The sequence below is a fragment of the Heteronotia binoei genome, chromosome 1, assembly GCF_032191835.1.
Source record: "Heteronotia binoei isolate CCM8104 ecotype False Entrance Well chromosome 1, APGP_CSIRO_Hbin_v1, whole genome shotgun sequence".
Lineage (NCBI taxonomy): Eukaryota > Metazoa > Chordata > Lepidosauria > Squamata > Gekkonidae > Heteronotia > Heteronotia binoei.
In genome coordinates this window covers 18,321,817-18,339,657 of record NC_083223.1, presented here as the reverse complement: position 1 = coordinate 18,339,657, position 17,841 = coordinate 18,321,817, and the positions used below count along the sequence as shown (strand labels likewise).

General features: G+C 47.3%; 1 protein-coding gene and 1 pseudogene across 1 annotated transcript in view; both read right to left on the bottom strand.

Moving 5' to 3' along the window:
• KPNA3 (karyopherin subunit alpha 3) overlaps positions 1–14,611 on the bottom strand; it is a 41,864-nt gene extending 27,253 nt beyond the window's left edge. The window contains exons 1-2 of the mRNA XM_060231409.1: positions 14,466–14,611; positions 4,916–4,960 (exon numbers count right to left, since the gene is read on the bottom strand). Of these exons, the coding sequence (XP_060087392.1) occupies positions 4,916–4,960; positions 14,466–14,555 (135 nt within the window). The 5' untranslated portion in view covers positions 14,556–14,611. The remainder of the gene's footprint in view (positions 1–4,915; positions 4,961–14,465) is intronic.
• Positions 5,737–5,840, bottom strand: LOC132589140 (U2 spliceosomal RNA; annotated as a pseudogene).
• Positions 14,612–17,841: the final 3,230 nt, after the last annotated feature.

The following is a 17,841-nucleotide window of genomic DNA, read 5'->3' as shown; positions in this document are numbered from 1 at the left end:
CGGGGTTGATTCCCCACTCCTCCACATGCACCTGCAGATGTGACCTTGGGTCAGCCACAAGTTCTCACAGAGCTGTTCTGCTCAAGAGCAGTTACGGGAGAGCCCCAGCTACCTCAAAGGCTGTCTGTTGTGAGGAGGGAAAGGAGACTGTAAACTGCTCTGAGACTCCTTTTGGTAGTGAAGGGCAGAGTATAAATCCAATATCTTCTCTTCTTCTATCATACTTCCATATTGGTTACATATCGTATTTCTTTTTGGTACCTTTTTGGTGTTGGGGCCAGGTTTGGCTTGAGGGTGGCTGCTGATTCCCTCACCTAAGCTCTATTGTAAAATGAATATTCATTAAATATGCATATTAAAACAGTCTGAGTACTGAACGATAGTTCCATATTTAATAGATCTACTTCATTTATGAATGGAACTATCTCAAACTCAGACACCAAGGCTGCATCTGCTTTAATCCTGTGCAAGGAAGCAGGCTCTAACATTCAGTGCACTACCCATACTCTAACCCAGGGATGTCAAACCTGCGGCCCAGAGGCCGAATCAGGCCCCCAGAGGGCTCCTATCAGGCCCCCAAGCAACTCACTGTCACCTGCTTCCTTCTTGCTCTCTCTTGCTTCCTTCTGCATCACAACTTGCTTTGCAAGGCTTGCTCAATCGCACAGGAGCTACAGAACAAAACCTCTATTTTCTCCACTGGCTGAGGTTCCTTCCTTGGGGAGGAGGCAGAGCTTGCTTTGACAGGCTCTCTCAATCGCACAGCAGAGCTACTGAGACATGCCTCTCTTTCTTCTATTAGCTGAGGCTCATCCCCCTCCTGGTCCTCTGGGGAAGGAACGAGAGAGCCAGAGCTTCCTTTGCCCAGTTCCCCGGACCCCATGGGAGAAATACAAAGAAAGCACCTTTAAGACCAACGAGTGCTAATGCTTTAAGCATGTTTTATTTTAAGATGTTTTAAAAAAAACTTTAATTGTGTTTGTCTTTTAAAAAGTTTATATCTCTGCTACCTAATCTTAAATAGGTACACACATGGCCCAGGCCTGGCCTGGCTCAAAAAGGTCTCATTTATGTCAGATCTGGCCCTCATAACAAATGAGTTTTTCACCCCTGCTCTAACCATCACAGCATTATTAGCAACTTCTGCTTAAAATATGAAACAGCCAAAAATTATTTTGCGGAATTATTAACACAAGAAGCAAAGCAAAGTGCTGGGAGCAATATATTACAATTGATTACCCCCCCCCCAGTATAATTTTCTAATATTTTACAGAGGAATGGAATTTGGTAAAACTTCCAAAAGACACAACCTTTATTTTTAAAAAAAGAACAGTATTATAGTAATTACTGATATTTAAATGAGGAGCCTGCTAATTTTTTTACCATCAAACAAGGCAATGCTTGCTTTAATGGCATCTGCTTTTTTACGTCACCAAGTCAGAAGATATTTTCCAAAATATGTGCTCAAGAGCTGAATTAAACCTTGATATTTCTGTGAACTTGGAACAAAGAAAGAACTTTTCTGCTTGCAATTTACCTTAGATTTGCCACTGTTTGCCAACACATTAATGCTCTGAAGGCCTCCTGCCCTAAAGCGAACACACGAAGCTAGCTGACATTACCCAGGCCATTTTGGTCTACTCTGCCTGGCAGTGGCTCTTCGGGGTCTCAGGTAAAAAAAAGGATCACCTACTGCTTGACCCTTTCATCTGGAAATGCCAGGGATTGAACTTGGGAACTTCCACGCTCAGCTACTGACCCCATAGCCCTAGAGGAATGTTTTCAAACTGGCTCTCACTTGAGCAACAATCATCAGTACTACTACTAAAAGCTCATGTGGCATAATCCAAACCAAGACCAAAAAAACACAACATAAACTCAGTGTGAATTTTTGGCCTTCCTATTTCAATCTGCATCAGCCTAGAACAGGGGTGGCCAAACTGTGGCTTGGGAGCCACATGTGGCTTTTTCACATATATTATGTGGCTCCCGAAGCCATCACCCTGTCAGCCAGCTTGGAGAAGGCATTTGTCTCTTTAAATCACTTCTCCAAGCCAAGCCTCGGACAATGTATTTAAAGTTTCTTTCTTTCCACCTCTCTCTTCCTCTCCCCCCCCATCTATTTGTCTTCCTTCCTTCCCTGCGGCTCTCAAACACTTGACATTTATTCTATGTGGCTCTTACATTAAGCAACTTTGGCCTGCCTCACGGGGCCCACTCTACAGGGTGGGAGCTACAGCAAAAAAAAAAAAAAGAGGGGGGGGCTCTGACAGATGCCAGGGAGGCTACTTTAAGCAAGGGAACAACCAGCAAGTAGCAGCTTGAGAGCTGGAACTGGCACACATGGACAGTCCTTCAGGTATGTGGGTCCTAGGCCTTAAAGGTCAAAATCAACACACTGAACTCAGTAAAATGGGCAGCCGATCTAGCTGTTTTAAAACCAATGAGAGATGTTTTCAGAAGCTAGCCCCAAACAACAGTCAGGTATTCTGAACCAGTTGCAGTTTTCACAAACGCCTTCAAGGGCAGCCCAATGTACAGCTTAACAATGAGGTTACAGAAACATGGATAAGCATGGCTGAGTTGGCCAAGTCTAAAAAAAGAGTTGGTGGCAAAATACAGAGGCACTCTAGGTACCGCATCAACCTGCTTTCCAAACAGCAAGCATGGGTTTATATGCTTCTGACTTACGGTGACCCTACGAATTAATTACCTCCAAAACATGCTATCATTAACAGCCTTGTTTGGATCTTGCAAACTGAGGGCTGTGGTTTCCTCTATGGAGCCAATCCATCTCAGAGCCAGTTTGGTGTAGTGGTTAAGTGTGCGGACTCTTATCTGGGAGAACCGGGTTTGATTCCCCACTCCTCCACTTGCACTTGCTGGAATGGCCTTGGGTCAGCCATAGCCCTGGCAGAGGTTGTCCTTGAAAGGGCAGCTGCTGTGAGAGTCCTCTCAGCCCCACCCACCTCACAGGGTGTCTGTTGTGGGGGGGGGGAAGGTAAAGGAGTTTGTGAGCCGCTCTGAGACTCTTCGGAGTGGAGGGCGGGATATAAATCCAATATCTTCTTCTTCTTCACGGTGGGTCTTCCTCTTTTCCTACCATTGCTGTATTTCCCAATGACTCTTGTCTTCTCATGAGCCCCACCAAATTCTTAACCTGCCAGTCAAATGCCGGCTGCACCAAAGACCAGTGTCTTAAAATCTGCTCTTCATTTCCCAGACTGTGGCATTCTTGCATCCGCCGGGCTCACGGGCTGATGTATCCTGCCTGCCACCTCCACAAAATTGCTCCTGCCCACTCGCTGTTCATTGGCCCATCGGTTTAGAGGAACAAATAACCAGCCTCCAGGACTGAATGCATATGAGAGTTAATAACTAAGAAAGCAAGCAAGATATAAGCCATGCAGTCCCAGACCCTTATCAGATGCAGGATGTGCTGTGTGTTCATACTCACTATGAAATACAAAGCAGGAAAATCATAGTGAAACAAGTGGAGCTCGGTGATCACAAAGCACTAACAAAGTACAATGGCGTTTACTAGTAATAGACAAAGCAGTCCTCTCGAAAACCTCACCAATATATGACAGAGTTACAATAATAAAGTTCATACAAAAAAAAAAAATCCCGTATTTCACATAAAGTAATAGCACGTTCAGTTAGAATTCCACTTGGCCCCTTTATTTCACCCAATGCAATGAAAACTTCCTGGTGAGGCTGCACTTCACAGTATAGCAGGTAGCAGTTCAATAATATCCACTGACTGAATTTGCTATTACTTCACGTGAAATGCAGGAACCAAGTGGAATTCCAACTGGGCATATTACCACCTGCTGTGAATTCTGAAGTGAAATCACCTCTGAAGAAGGAAAACTTTTATTCTGGAACATGGCTAATATCCGGAATATTAGGGCTTTTTTTGAGCAGGAACGCATCAGGGAGTGTGGCCTAATAAGCAAATGAGTTCCTGCTGGGCTTTTTCTACCCAAGAAGAAGAAGAAGATGATGATGATGATATTGGATTTATATCCCGCCCTCCACTCCGAAGAGTCTCAGAGCGGCTCACAATCTCCTTTACCTTCCTCCCCCATAACAGACACCCTTTGAGGTAGATGAAGATATTGGATTTATATCCTGCCCTCCACTCCGAAGAGTCTCAGAGCGGCTCACAATCTCCTTTCCCTTCCTCCCCCGCAACAGACACCCTGTGAGGTAGATGAAGATATTGGATTTATATCCCGCCCTCCACTCCGAAGAGTCTCAGAGCGGCTCACAATCTCCTTTACCTTCCTCCCCCACAACAGACACCCTGTGAGGTGGGTGGGGCTGGAGAGGGCTCTCACAACAGCTGCCCTTTCAAGGACAACCTCTGCCAGAGCTATGGCTGACCCAAGGCCATGCCAGCAGGTGCAAGTGGAGGAGTGGGGAATCAAACCCAGTTGTCCCAGATAAGAGTCCACACACTTAACCACTACACCAAACTGGCTCTCCACAAAAAGCCCTGCATGTACCTATTTGATGGATTCTTCATATGGATGTATTGTCTCTTATGTTGCTGATAACTTTGTTTGGAGTTTATTATTGCATATGCTGTCATATACTGGTGACAGTTATTCAAGAGGACTGTTTTATCTATTATTCACTAGTAAATGCCATTGTACTTTATTAGTCCTTTGTGATCACAGTTTATTTTCATTGAGCTTGACCATACTCACTATGACAGAGTTCTCTTTAAAAAAACAAAACAATACCCCAGTGAAGGGCAACAGATACAACCATGTGCTTGGCATGAAGTACTCCATGCTCTGCTTTCCCAAGAGAACCACAGCATAAATTCTCCCACAAACCTTAACTCTGAAGGTGGAACTCCTCACAGCAACTTTAAACACAAGCAAATTAAAAGAGGCATCCTCACCTTCCGAAGTTCAATTGTCACTTCATTTCTGTGTCTTCGCATAGTCTGTAAAAGAGGCGGGGGGGAACAGTTAGAAGTTTCATCATACCAAAGAGTTCAGAATATAGCATCACTTCGGTTTTAAACTCGTCAAAGAGGATAAGAACGCTTAAAGACGCATGCACAATAGGCCAGTGTTAGGGAGTAACATCCCATCTGCCACAATGCAGGGTCATGCCAATTTCCTTCAAAATGGGTCAAGGGGAAGGCTGCCTGTGTTTCCCCTCCCCTAAACCACTTAATTCAAGATACTGTGCTCTGATCTGGAACCAGGAGCAAACTAACTGAGCAGAAGCTGTTTCAAAAAAACAGTGTGGACAGAGTACACCTCCCCTTCACCCCCCTCACCCCTCTTGTATTTTAAATGGAACCAGCCTTGTAATACAAGAGTCAAGACGCTGTCATTGCTGACATGGCACGATGGAATTGAAAAGCATCATCGTCTCTATAAAAAGCAACTATTAGATATATTTGGGTCCAAAGATATTGCCTACTGTGGTGGATAAGTGAAGCCTTTTCATTCTTAAGGGAACTTGCTGGGACAGAAAAAATGAGGGATGGTGACTCAGTGGCGGAGCATCTACTTGGTAAGCAGAAGGTCCCAGGTTCAATCCCTGGCATCTCCAACTAAAAAGGGTCCAGGCCAATAGGCGTGAAAAACCTTAGCCTGAGACCCTGGAGAGCCGCTGCCAGTCTGAGTAGACAAGACTGACTTTGATGGACTGAGGGTCTGATTCAGTATAAGGCAGCTTCATATGTTCATGAAAAGAGAAGGCCACTGTGCTGGGTTTTAATATATCGAGTCCTCAGATAGAGGATGTATCAGATATTGAACTGATAAGAACAGATACTGCACTTGATCTTAGCCAAAATGCCGAGAAGCGGCTACTCTGTTAGTTTTTTTTTAACCTTGAGGGATTTCCCCCTCTGCAAACTAGACACTTCCCAATTAAGCTTGTACAGATGCCATCTTATGTACATCAGGATTACATCATTTTAGCACCTATTTTATATGTTTTATCTATTTTAATTAATTTATTTGTAATTGATATTTAAACTGTTATGTTTTATGTGAATCATGGGACTCCCATGTCTGTTATACTGTTTAATGTGAATCATGGGACTCCCATGTCTGTTAGCCGCCCTGAGCCCGCCTGGCGGGGAGGGCGGGATATAAAAATAAAATATTATTATTATTATTATTATTATTATGATCATTTTACACATCTGGACTTTTTGTGTGCGTGGATTTTTTTAAAAAACTACCTGCATTCTGGCACCAAGTTCAGAATTACATTTCTGGTAACAAAACATGTTCCCATTTACTGTATTTTTCGGACCATAAGACGCACTCCCCCCCCAAAAAAAAGTGGGGGGGGGGAAGTGTGTGCGTCTTATGGTCCGAAGGTACATACCTTCGGGGGGCGAGGGGGCGATCTGCTGCCTCTTCCTCCGATCTGGTGCTTCCCCCGCGCCTGCTTGCCTGGCTCCATCTTCTTCAGGCAAGCGTGGGATCGCTCCATGTGGCCCCAGCGCTTCGCAAGCACCGGCTGCGGAGGGGGCAGCGTGCTTCCTACTTCCCTGTGTGCCTGCCTTCAGCTGTGATGTTTAAAGCAAGTGCTGAGGTCGGAGGGGGGAGGGAGCGATCCCAGCGCTTGCTTTAAACATCACAGCTGAAGGCAGGCACACAGGGAAGTAGGAAGCACCCGCTCCTCCGCAAACGCAGCGCTTTGCGAGCGCCGGCTGTGGAGAGGGCAGCATGCTTCCTACTTCCCTGTGTGCCTGCCTTCAGCTGTGATGTTTAAAGCAAGTGCTGAGGTCGGAGGGGGGAGGGAGCGATCCCAGCGCTTGCTTTAAACATCACAGCTGAAGGCAGGCACACAGGGAAGTAGGAAGCACCCGCTCCTCCGCAAACGCAGCGCTTTGCGAGCGCCGGCTGTGGAGAGGGCAGCATGCTTCCTACTTCCCTGTGTTCCTGCCTTCAGCTGTGATGTTTAAAGCAAGCGCTGGGGTCAGAGGGGGGAGGGAGCGATCCCAGCGCTTGCTTTAAACATCACAGCTGAAGGCAGGCACACAGGGAAGTAGGAAGCATGCTGCCCCCTCCGCAGCCGGTGCTTGCGAAGCGCTGGGGCCACGTGGAGCGATCCCACGCTTGCCTGAAGAAGATGGAGCCAGGCAAGCAGGCGCAGGGGAAGCGCCGGATCGGAGGAAGAGGCAGCGGATCGCCCCCCAGGAGGAAGGTGAGTCTTATCCTCCGGTGCGTCTAATCGCCCGAAAAATACGGTAGTTGTGGCACAACATTCACCTAATTCACATAAATTAAATAGCAACTCGCATGCTTAAAAACACACAGCTGTGGTACAGGGCAACAAAGATGCAAAGGAGGACTTGGGAAAGCACACAGGAATTACAATGAAATCTGCTGGAAAGAAAGCTATATTTGGAGCCCTGGGTGTGAGGGAATAAAATCTAAAAGACTATGGGGCTAAAAGACTCACAAACATGGCAGATTAAAAAAAGTAGACATGTTTTGGGGAGGCGGTTGAGGTAAGACATCATCTGTTTCTGAATGAAAAGGCTCCTGCCTTCTGACACACTAGTTGTCTATAGGTGGGTTAAAAAAAACCAAAACACAAGAATGGAAACATTTAATTCTCCACCTGTAATCTAATGCAGCGGTCCCCAAACTTTTTGGCACCAGGGACTGATTTTGTGGAAGACACTTTTTCCACAGCCGGGGGAGGGGGGGCGATGGTTTCAGGATGATACAATTGTGCACTTTATTTCTAAAGTGTTTGGTGTGGTGGTTAAGTGTGTGGACTCTTATCTGGGAGAACCAGGTTTGATTCCCCACTCCTCCACTTGCACCTGCTGGAATAGCCTTGGGTTAGCAGTGGCTCTCAGAGTTGTCTTTGAAAGGGCAGCTTCTGGGAGAGTTTTCTCAGCCCCACCCGCCTCACAGGGTGTCTGTTGTGGGGGAGGAAGGTAAAAGAGATTGTGAGCCACTCAGACTCTGAAATTTGGAGTGGAGGGCAGGATATAAATCGTCTTATTATTTTTATTACTACATTGTAATATATAATGAAATTATACAACTCAAGGGCCAGTTGCTAGCAGGCCACGGACCGGTACTAGTCCATGGCCAAGGGGCTGGAGACCCCTGATCTAATGTGTCAGAGTCCAGAGAAAGGGTTACTATCACATTAGCTGCAAGTGTGAACTAAGGATATGTTAAAGGGAAGAACCTATAGATGAAGTTTTGACAACAGATTCAATGAGTCCAAAACCCACACTAGAAAATTTTCAAAAACCTAAACAGTAAAACCATTAACTTCTCAACAAAGATGTACAAATTATACTCCTGATTAATGAGACAGAAGGCAGTCAAAAAGCTGGATGTAAAAACCAGCTGATGCTTTCACCATGGAGTGAAAACCCGAGTTTCCTCTGAAAACCTGAACTGGGCTTGATGCAAAAGTAATTTACCTGAAGCAAAGTAGGAAAGCTTACAAATGTTACCAAATATATTTAGCATGGACACATGAGGGCAACAGCCCTAGCCCGCCTCCCCAAAAGTTTCCTGTTGCCCAATTTCCATTGCCACAAACACTGCTTTTTAGACTCTTTCTTCCCTCCGGGACTGGCAAGTGAGAAAGCAACGCAGCAGTGTATAGGCCAACTCCAGTTCAGGGACTCCTGGTTGCTTATTCTTCTTTGCACACATTCAACATAAGCTCTTGGATTAACTTAAAATGAGCACACTATAACCAAATAACCTAAACTATTATAACCTAAACTATGGGAGCTGTACTTAGTAGGTTTCCCCCCACCAACTTCATAGCTAAGTGGGGGAAACCTGTGTAGAGTGGAGGAAAATCTGAAATTACCTGCAGTAACCAATGTTCCCTCTAAGCTGAGTTAGTGCAAGCTAACTCACAGTTTTTTACCATCCAGCTCCTTTTTGTCTTAGACCAGAAAAAATGGTCCCAGAGCAAACTAATTTATGCAGTAGCTCACAACTTTCATGCCAGTAGCTCACAAAGTATAATTGTTGCTCACAAGACTCCACAGCTTAGAGGGAACATCGGTAGTAATAACGACAAAGGTATAAAAGGAAACTGCCAACTGGAAGCTAATGAAACCTCAAGCAGTGAAGCACCAAAAGGGATCTCTCTGAAGTGAGCGAAAGAGCAAAATGGGAAGCAAGAGTCTAATTAAAAAGTCTATAGGCAGGAACAAAAAAGGAAGTCCTAACTTCAGGCCTCAGATTCAGCAGGAGCTCACAGGAGCACAGCTCCTGAACCTTTCTGAGGGTTCCCCTCCTCCTCCCCACCTACCTTGTCCATTGAATAGTAGGTGCAGCTGCATAGCAATCCCTGGATTAGGAGAGCGGCCAGCCAGCCACCAGGGGCTTTGCCACATCTCCAGCAGCCCTCATTAACCCCTGGAGAAGCCCACACCACCCTTTCTTCACTTCTTATGTGATTTTGGGCAGCAGGTGGCTTGCTGACCTTTTGACTGGAAGGCGGCGGCCAAGGAGAGTCCCAGGTGAGCAAGGCCTGGGTTCTCCTTTCTTGCATCAGGTTGCTTTTGGCTTTTTTGGGGGGGGAGGGGGCGGCATATGTTAATGAGTTATGCTAATGAGCTCCACCACCTATTTTTCTACAAAATGACCCCTAACTTCATACGTATGCTGATGGGTCTAAATTGAACATGACTACCCAGAAAAAAAAAAGATGGGCAGCGGTAGTAAAAAAAGTAAATTTAATCTTAGGATTTATTAAGGAAAGCAATGGGCTGAGAAACCTTAAAAGCAACAGTGCTATTACATAATTCCATAATATCGCTTTGGAAAACTGAACATTTCTAGTCGTCTGCTCTTAATAAGTATCACAACAAGTACAGAAAAAGAACTAAATCACCCAAGCAGCTCAAACTTCTAAAAATACAGAACTGTCATTTTTCCATTTCAAAAGTCCAGGTAAGGACGGAAACAATCCACCTTTAAGACCATGCGTAGTGTAGGGGATAAATCTTTTCACCTTTTGTTCTCTTACAACACTAGAATTCAGTATCATCCATTAAAACCAGAAAAGAAGCTCAGGGCGGACAAGAATGCAGACGCAATCCTGGAATGCACAGGCAACCTGCCTCATCACACTTTACTGTTGATAAGAGTATCTCTTCCTTTTACACTACTGCTCTCAAGCTCAGAGCTCGCTCCACTCACAAAAAATCAGAGTGACTTGAACTCACAGCTGTACTTGAAGTGCTTTTGTCTGTAAGTTCCAGAGAGAGACTCAGCTTTAACAAACAGAGAAGAAGTGCTGTCACATCGTCGCAACCAACTCATGGTAAACCCAACCATGTGGCATTCCAGCCAAGAGATAAGGAGAGGTGATTTGCCATTGCTTGCCTCTGCATAGCAACCGCAATCTTTCTCGGTGGTCTCCCATCGAAGTACTGACTGTGGGTGATCCTGTTTAGCTCCTAAGCTCTAATAAACTCAGGATATGCTGATGTATTTGAGCTGCTCGATAAACAAAAGTGCTGTAATATCTGCATATATTACATGCCTTGTATTGTGTCTCCCCCCCCAATATCAATCTAAACATTAACTATTGTTACCCTGGACTTCCTTGGTTGTCTCCCTCCCATCAAGGTATTAACCAAGGCCAACCCTGCTTAGAAGCTGAAATCTGACAAGATCGAGCTGTAAAGCAGAGGTGGGAACCACATGCTCAGAAAACTCAATCAAACAGAATGAAATCATCTTGGCAGTATTTAGGATTTCCCTGACACGAGACAATACCTTACTTCAGAGGTACCTTCTACAACCAGCTGACTCTACCTGTAAATCCAGAGATTCCTTTTGGCCACTCTCAAGGGTTATCAAAGACCAGAACATGCAACGTCTGCTTATAAGGGTCACATGTCCTCAGACCCCTGAATAATACTGCCCCATGCTTCTGACGGATTGCCTACCATACCACCTAGAAGTAATTCCTGGTTTGTCAACACAAGGACAACCATACAGTTTTCTTCATTTCTGTTCTCTGCCTTATACGGAACCCGTGTATTCTTATTACTGCTTGAAGAAAAAGCAAGTTACTACTGGTTTTATGCTTCCCAGAGAAGCCACTGCTTGCCTCTTGGACCCAATATGCAACCTGAAATGTTTTGTCTTCAGCACAACATAGCCAACAGCATCACACCCCTAAGACACAATCCTAAGACTGTCACAATAGACCTTTCTACCATATCCTAAAGCATTTTCCTCATTCCCTCTTTTTACTGAATTACTAAGCCCAAAGAAGAATTTAGGAAAACTGAGGATTGCTTGCTACTTTCTAATGTTTTAGGGTGTTTTCCTAATAACATGCTTTCGGATTATTTGACTTGCCTTATAGTATTTAAAGTGTGTCCATAGTCTTATGATTTTCTAATTTCTCCTTCCAGTATAAAGGAAGGGGCCAGCAGCAACTGGAGGTCTCAGGGCCATATCAAGTGACTGGTGGAATACCACTTGGCACACTGCAGCTGCCCCCTGAGGCAAGAGAATTATGGGTACGGACTATATCTGTGGCAACCTTGCTGATAAGCTACTCCACACAATAGATGTGTGTGTGTTCCTGGCCCCGGAATTTTAATCTCCATCTCAAAGTGGTCCTCTTGCAAGCTACTCAGTGCCTTTGAAGATTTTAATGAATTCTGACTGATTTTGTTTCTCCTTATACACATACGAAAGTAGCTTATGTTAAGTCAGATCACTGGTCTATCAGAAGCTGATGAAGAGTGAGTACCATCCACTCTGACAGTTGCTTATCTGCATAATCTCAGGTGGCTGCCTCGCATCACCTACTACCTGATCCATTTAAATAGGCAACGGAGGGACTGAACGAGGGGATGCTTGCAGACACTGTGGCAATGACTTCCCCACTCAATAGGCACAGTCCCAATTACATTATGGCACAATGCTCCGCTGCGTGATAAAGGCCTGCTGGTGGCGGTGGGAAGTGCTGCCAAGTTGAAGCTTTCTCATGGCAACTCCCACAGGGGTTTTAAGGCGAGAGACCTTCAGAGGTGGTTCGCAATTGCCTGCCTCTGAGGAGCAACTCTGGACTTCCTTGGTTGTCTCCCACCCAATTACTAACCAGGAACTACCCCTGCAAGAGCCCCATGGTGCAGAGTTGTAAGCTGCAGTACTGCAGTCCATAAACTCTGCTCACGACCTGCGTTCAATCCCAGCAGCCTTCCCTCCTCCCGAGGTCGGTAAAATGAGTACCCAGCTTGCTGGGGGTAAAGTGACTGAGGAAGGCAATGGCAAACCACCCCATAAAAAGTCTGCCATGAAAACGTGAAAGCAACGTCACCCCAGAGCTGGAAATGACTGGTGCTTGCATAAGGAATTACCTTTACCCCTGCTTAAGCTTCTCAAGTCTGGCCATCCAGGTTAGGGACAAAAAGCTTTACAAGGGACTGCTCTAGCTAGACGTGGTACCATCAATTGCACAGAAGACTCAATGCTTTTCCATCTCAGTATCCTCATGTACCCCTCACACTACAATGTAGGATGCTGTTCTACAAAATAGGCTGTTCTACAAGAAAAAGAAGATAAGAGACTGGATTTATACTTCACCCTTCCCCAGAGCGGCTTACAATCTCCTTTCCCTTCCCCTCTTCACAACAGATACCCTGTGAGGTAGGTGGGGCTGAGAGAGCTCTTTTGAGAACTGCTCTTGAGAAAGCAGCTCTTTCAAGAACTGGGACCAACCCAAGGTGACTCAACAGGTGCATGTAGAGGAAGGGGGAATCAAACATTGTTCTCCTAGATTAGAGCCCCTGCATTTAACCACTACACCTAATTGGCTCTCTAGAACACATTTATGGTGCATTAGAAACCAAGAGGCGGACCCTTCACCCTACAACTGCTCAGAGAAACCCAGGAACGTCACATGTTTCCAAAACATGTATCAGCTGAACAGCATCCATACTTACCATCAGTATTCCCTCTAAACTGAGTTAGCGTGAGCTAGCTCACAGATTTTTAGCCTCCAGCTCACAGATTTTTGTCTTCGCTCAGGAAGGATGACCCCAGAGCACAATAATTTACGCAACAGCTCACAACTTTAATGCAAGTCGCTTTAATGCCAGCAGCTCACAAAGTGGAATTTTTGCTCACAAGACTCTGCAGCTTAGAGGGAACATTGCTTACCATCCGTTGACCTGCATAAGCTATGTCAAGGAAAAGAAAACAGAAGCTCAGCAACCTAAAGCAGCACGTGCACATTTTCACCTACAGGCTTTTAAAATATATATTTGTTTAAAGTTTAAGAAGGGCAGAGGCAGAGAAAGTCAACAGAAAGGGAGTCCCCTGGAGAGTCACTGGAGGGCCCCCAAACTATCCCCTTTGCTCACCACTATTCTGAACAAGTAGTAGCATTGCTGCTGAACTTTTCGCTTTTTTCCTCTCCCCTTCCCTAACACACCTTGCAGAGCAAAGGGTGGGGAAGAGTCAAGAGGTCTCTGGCTCTCTGAGAGATGGGCACATAAGAAAGGGGGGAGGGGGGACAGAGCTGCTGTGACTGCCCAGGTGAAGAGGAGAGAGGGTTAGCTTGTAGAACTGAAGGCAGCTTACAGTCCCAAGAGCCCTGGGCTGCGAAACTGGGTGTCCCGCAGCGCCCCCCCCCCCCCCAGCAACAAAACCTGCTGTGGACCAGTGTTCCCTCTAAGCTGAGTTAGTGTGAGCTAGCTCAAAGATTTTTGCTTTAGCTCAGGAAAACTGACCACAGAGCACATTAACGTATGCAGTAGCTCACCACTTTGATACCAGTAGCTCACAAAGTAGAATTTTTGCTCACAAGCCTCTGCAGCTTAGAGGGAACACTGCTGTGGACCCCATCAAACATGAAATCCTGGCTATGGACCCTGCACCAAGAGCCAGTATTCTAAAGTGTAAGAAGGGCAGAGGCAGAGAAAGTCAACAGAAAGGGAGTCCCCTGGAGACCCCGACCTGCCTGAAAGGCAGAGGCACAAAGAGCTGCCTTGGGGGGGGGGGGGGAGCTGGAGGAGGCGGCTCAGCCTCCTTCAGGACCCCTTCGGGGAAAGACACAAAGGGCAGCCCTGGTCTACTCAGAAGCAAGCCCTGCTTCCTTCCAGGGGGGCGTCCTCAGGACAGGATCTACATGCTTTTTTGGAGGGACCAAATTAAAAAAAACGACTCCCCCTTATGGGCCCTTGAGGGGGAGTCATTTCTTAAATTCTCTCTTATGGGCCCATAGAATAGAATGGACTCCATGCCCCATTTGGCGCCCGGGGGAAGCACCCCCTGGCAGGAAGCAGAGGGGGCCGCCCAAGCCTCGCCCCGCAAAGCGCTCCAAAGGGGCGGCGGAGGGGGCGTGCCGGGCCCTGTCCCCTCAGGCCGCCCGCAGTAGGCGAAGGCGGAGCGGCGGTCGCAGCCAGGCCCCGCCGAGGAGCCCCAGCCCGCCCGCCCGCCGGCTGACACACCGACCTCCACATCGCGGCCCTTGTTCTTGAAGCTCTTGAGGCGGTGGTTCTCCAGGCCGGCGGCGGCGGCGGCAGCGGCGGCGTTGTCGGCCATGGCGGCGTCTCCCGGCTCCGGACTGGGGCGGCGGCGTGCGCGCGAGCGAGAGAGAGGGAGGGAGAGAGCGCGAGCGAGAGAGAGCGCGAGCCGAGGGAGGGGGGGAGGGGAAGAGAAGAGGCGCGTTCCGTGACGACGGAGGCGGGGAAAGGCCGGCGGTGCGCAGGCGCGCCTCTGCCTCACTGGCCCGGCGCGGAGGAGGAGCGACGGCCCCGCGGCACGTGATGCTGCCGCTTGAGGAGCGGCTTCCCCGCCCCGGTCGCTGCGCCTGCGCAGCACAGTCCTCAGAACTTTTATGGGGTGGGGGGGGAGCGGCGAAGTGGAGGCCTACATTGCCCAGCGTGCTTTGCGTCTCTAGGGAGGTCAGGGCTTTTTTTTTTTTTTAGCAGGAACGCAGTCCCGGCTGGCTTGGGGTCAGGGGGTGTGGCCTAATAGGCAAATGAATTCCTGCTGGGCTTTTTCTGCTAAAAAAGCCCTGAGGGAGGGTGTTGTTTTAGGGTTGCCAACCTCCAGACTGTGATCTTCAGGCGACAGAGATCAGTTTCCCTGGAGGAAAAGGGCAGTTTTGGAGGGTGGACTATATATACCCGGCTAAGGTCCATTCCCTCCTTGTGCTTCACCCCCATATCTCCAGGAATTTGCTAGCTCAGGGTTGGCAACCCAATGCTTTTGAGCAGGGTTTTTTTTTGTATCAAGAACTTCTTTGCATATTAGGCCACACCCTCCTGATGTAGCCAATCCTCCAAGAGCTTACAGGGCTCTTCTTTCAGGGCCTCCTGTAAGCTCCAAGAGGATTGGCTACATCAGGAGGGTGTGGCCTAATATGCAAAGGTTCCTTATACAAAAAAAGCCCTGCTTTAGAGTAAGAGTGGCCAAATTTGCTTAACGTAAGAGTCAAGGAATAAGACGCTTGAGAGTCATAAGGCAGGCAGACATATAGATGGGGGGAGCAGGAGAGGTGGAAAGAAAGCAACTTTAAATGCATTCTCCAAACTGCTGGCTGGCTTGGCTCAGAGAAGCGTTTTAAAAAGAGAAATGCCTTCTCCAAGTTGACTGACGGGGTTCTGGAGGACTTGAGAGTCACACAATATGTGAAAAAGTGTCACAGTTTCGCCACCCCTGTTTTGGAAAGTAGGGTTTCCCCCCACCTCAGTAACTGCATAGGCATTTTATTCCAGAAGATTTGCCATATTAGTCAATGCTTGGGAAATCATTTTGGAGTGCAGCCATGTCTTAAAAGACCAGCAGCAGTTATTCCAGCCGCAGCAGGAGCTTTCTTAACTCACAACTCACTTTATCAGATGGGAAGATGGTTTGGATGGCCCAGGCTAGCCTGACCTCAGGCCTTGAATTCAGCAGGAGCTCACAGAAGCACAGCTCCTGAACCTTTCTGAGGGTCCCCCCTCCTCCTCCCCACCTCCCTTGTCCATTGAATAGCAGGTGCAGCTGCATAACAATCCCTAGATTAGGAGAGCCGGCAGCCAGCCAGCCGCCAGGGGCTTTAACACGCCCCAGGAGCTCTCATTAACCCCGGAGAAGCCCACACCGCCCTTTCTCCACTTCTTATGTGATTTTGGGTTGTGGGTGGCTTGCTGGCCTTTTGACTGGAGGAAGGGACAGCCAAGGAAAGCCCCAGGTATGCGAGGCCTGCTTGAGCTGGGTGGATCTTTAGCCAGTCCAAGCAGGCCTCACTCGCCCGGGGCTCTCCTTTCTTGCATCGGGTTGCTTTCGGCTGGGGGGGGGGCAGCATATGCTAATGTGTTATGCTAAACGAGCTCCACCACCTATTTTTCTACAAAATGACCCATGCCTGCTCTCATCAGATTTTGGAAGCTTAGCAGGGCTGCCCATGCAGATACATCCAGGGTTTAGTAAATACTTGGATTGGAGACCACCAATAAATACCAAGGTCACTATTCAGAGTAGGGTTGCGGAGTCCAATTCAAGAAATATCTGGGGACTCTGGAGTGGAGCCAGGAGACATTGGGGGTGGAGCGTGCAAGGTTGTGACAAGCATTATTGAACTCCAAAGGGATTTCTGGCCATTACACATTTAAAGGGACTGCACATCTTTTAAATGCCTTCCTTCCATAGGAAATAATGAAGGGTAAAGGCACCTTCTTTAGGGGCTGGTAGAATTGGACCCCCTGGTCCAAACCTTTTAAAACTTGGAGAGTGTTTTGAAGAGAGGTACTGGATGCAACATTGCAAATGTTGTGCCTCTACCTCAAAACAGCCTCCCCCAGAGCTCCAAATACCCACAGATCAATTCTCCATTATATCCTATAGGAATCAGTCTCCACAGGGAATAATTGAGTGTGCAGCAGGCATTTCCCTCCCCCCACCCCTCACTATCTGATGACCCTGAAGCGGGGGTGGGGAGGGTCACCTGGGGATTGGCAGCCCTAATTCAGAGGCAGGCGATGGCAAACCACCTCCGAACACCTCTTGCCTTAAAAACCTCACGGGGTCATCATAAATCAGCTGTAACTTGACAGCAATTTCTGCCTTTGACCCCCACATTGCTGTGCGCCTGAGTACCTGAGTTCCGATTATGCTGAAATATTGAACAAAGCAGGAGTAATGTTGCACCTTTAAGACCAACCAAGTTTTATTCAGAACGTAAGCTTTCATGTGCTCTCTAAGCACACTTCATCAGACGAAGGGATCAGGTAAAGCTTACGTTCGGAATAAAACTCGGTCTTAAAAGGTGCAACTTGACTCCCGCTTTGTTCAGCTGCTTCAGACGAACACGGCTGCCCACTTGGATCTGTGCTGAAATGTGTTGGTCTTCAAGGTATGTTTTGATGGTTCGTTTGCAGTATACGCTATATACAGTTCAAGATTCCCACGCAAGGACGCCATTGGATCATTCAAACCAGCAGGGGGCCTGTGATTGGAGCAGGGCGGCAGGGATTTGGATCCTACAGTCCATTGTTCCCTAGATCCCAAGCTCAGTCTAAAGTCCCCCATGAACCAGGCAGGGACATGGGTAATATTACATTAGCCCACATACACAACACAGACCCAGGCGTTTGACTGAAAGGGTTCCCGTTCCCCTACGAGTCTTCAAACACCAAGGCTGTGGGGAGCAGCTAGCTCTGGGGGCGGGGGGAAGACCACATTTTGAACTGATGATGATAAAACGCAGAGTCAGCTTTACATTTTCTCTCTTCCCGTATGCAAGCTGCTTACCTTTCTAAAAAGTTTTTGAAACACATGTTTTACGCATTGACAAAGTCAGAGTCCAGTATAACAAAGTTATACGCAAGGTGTGAGCTTTCGT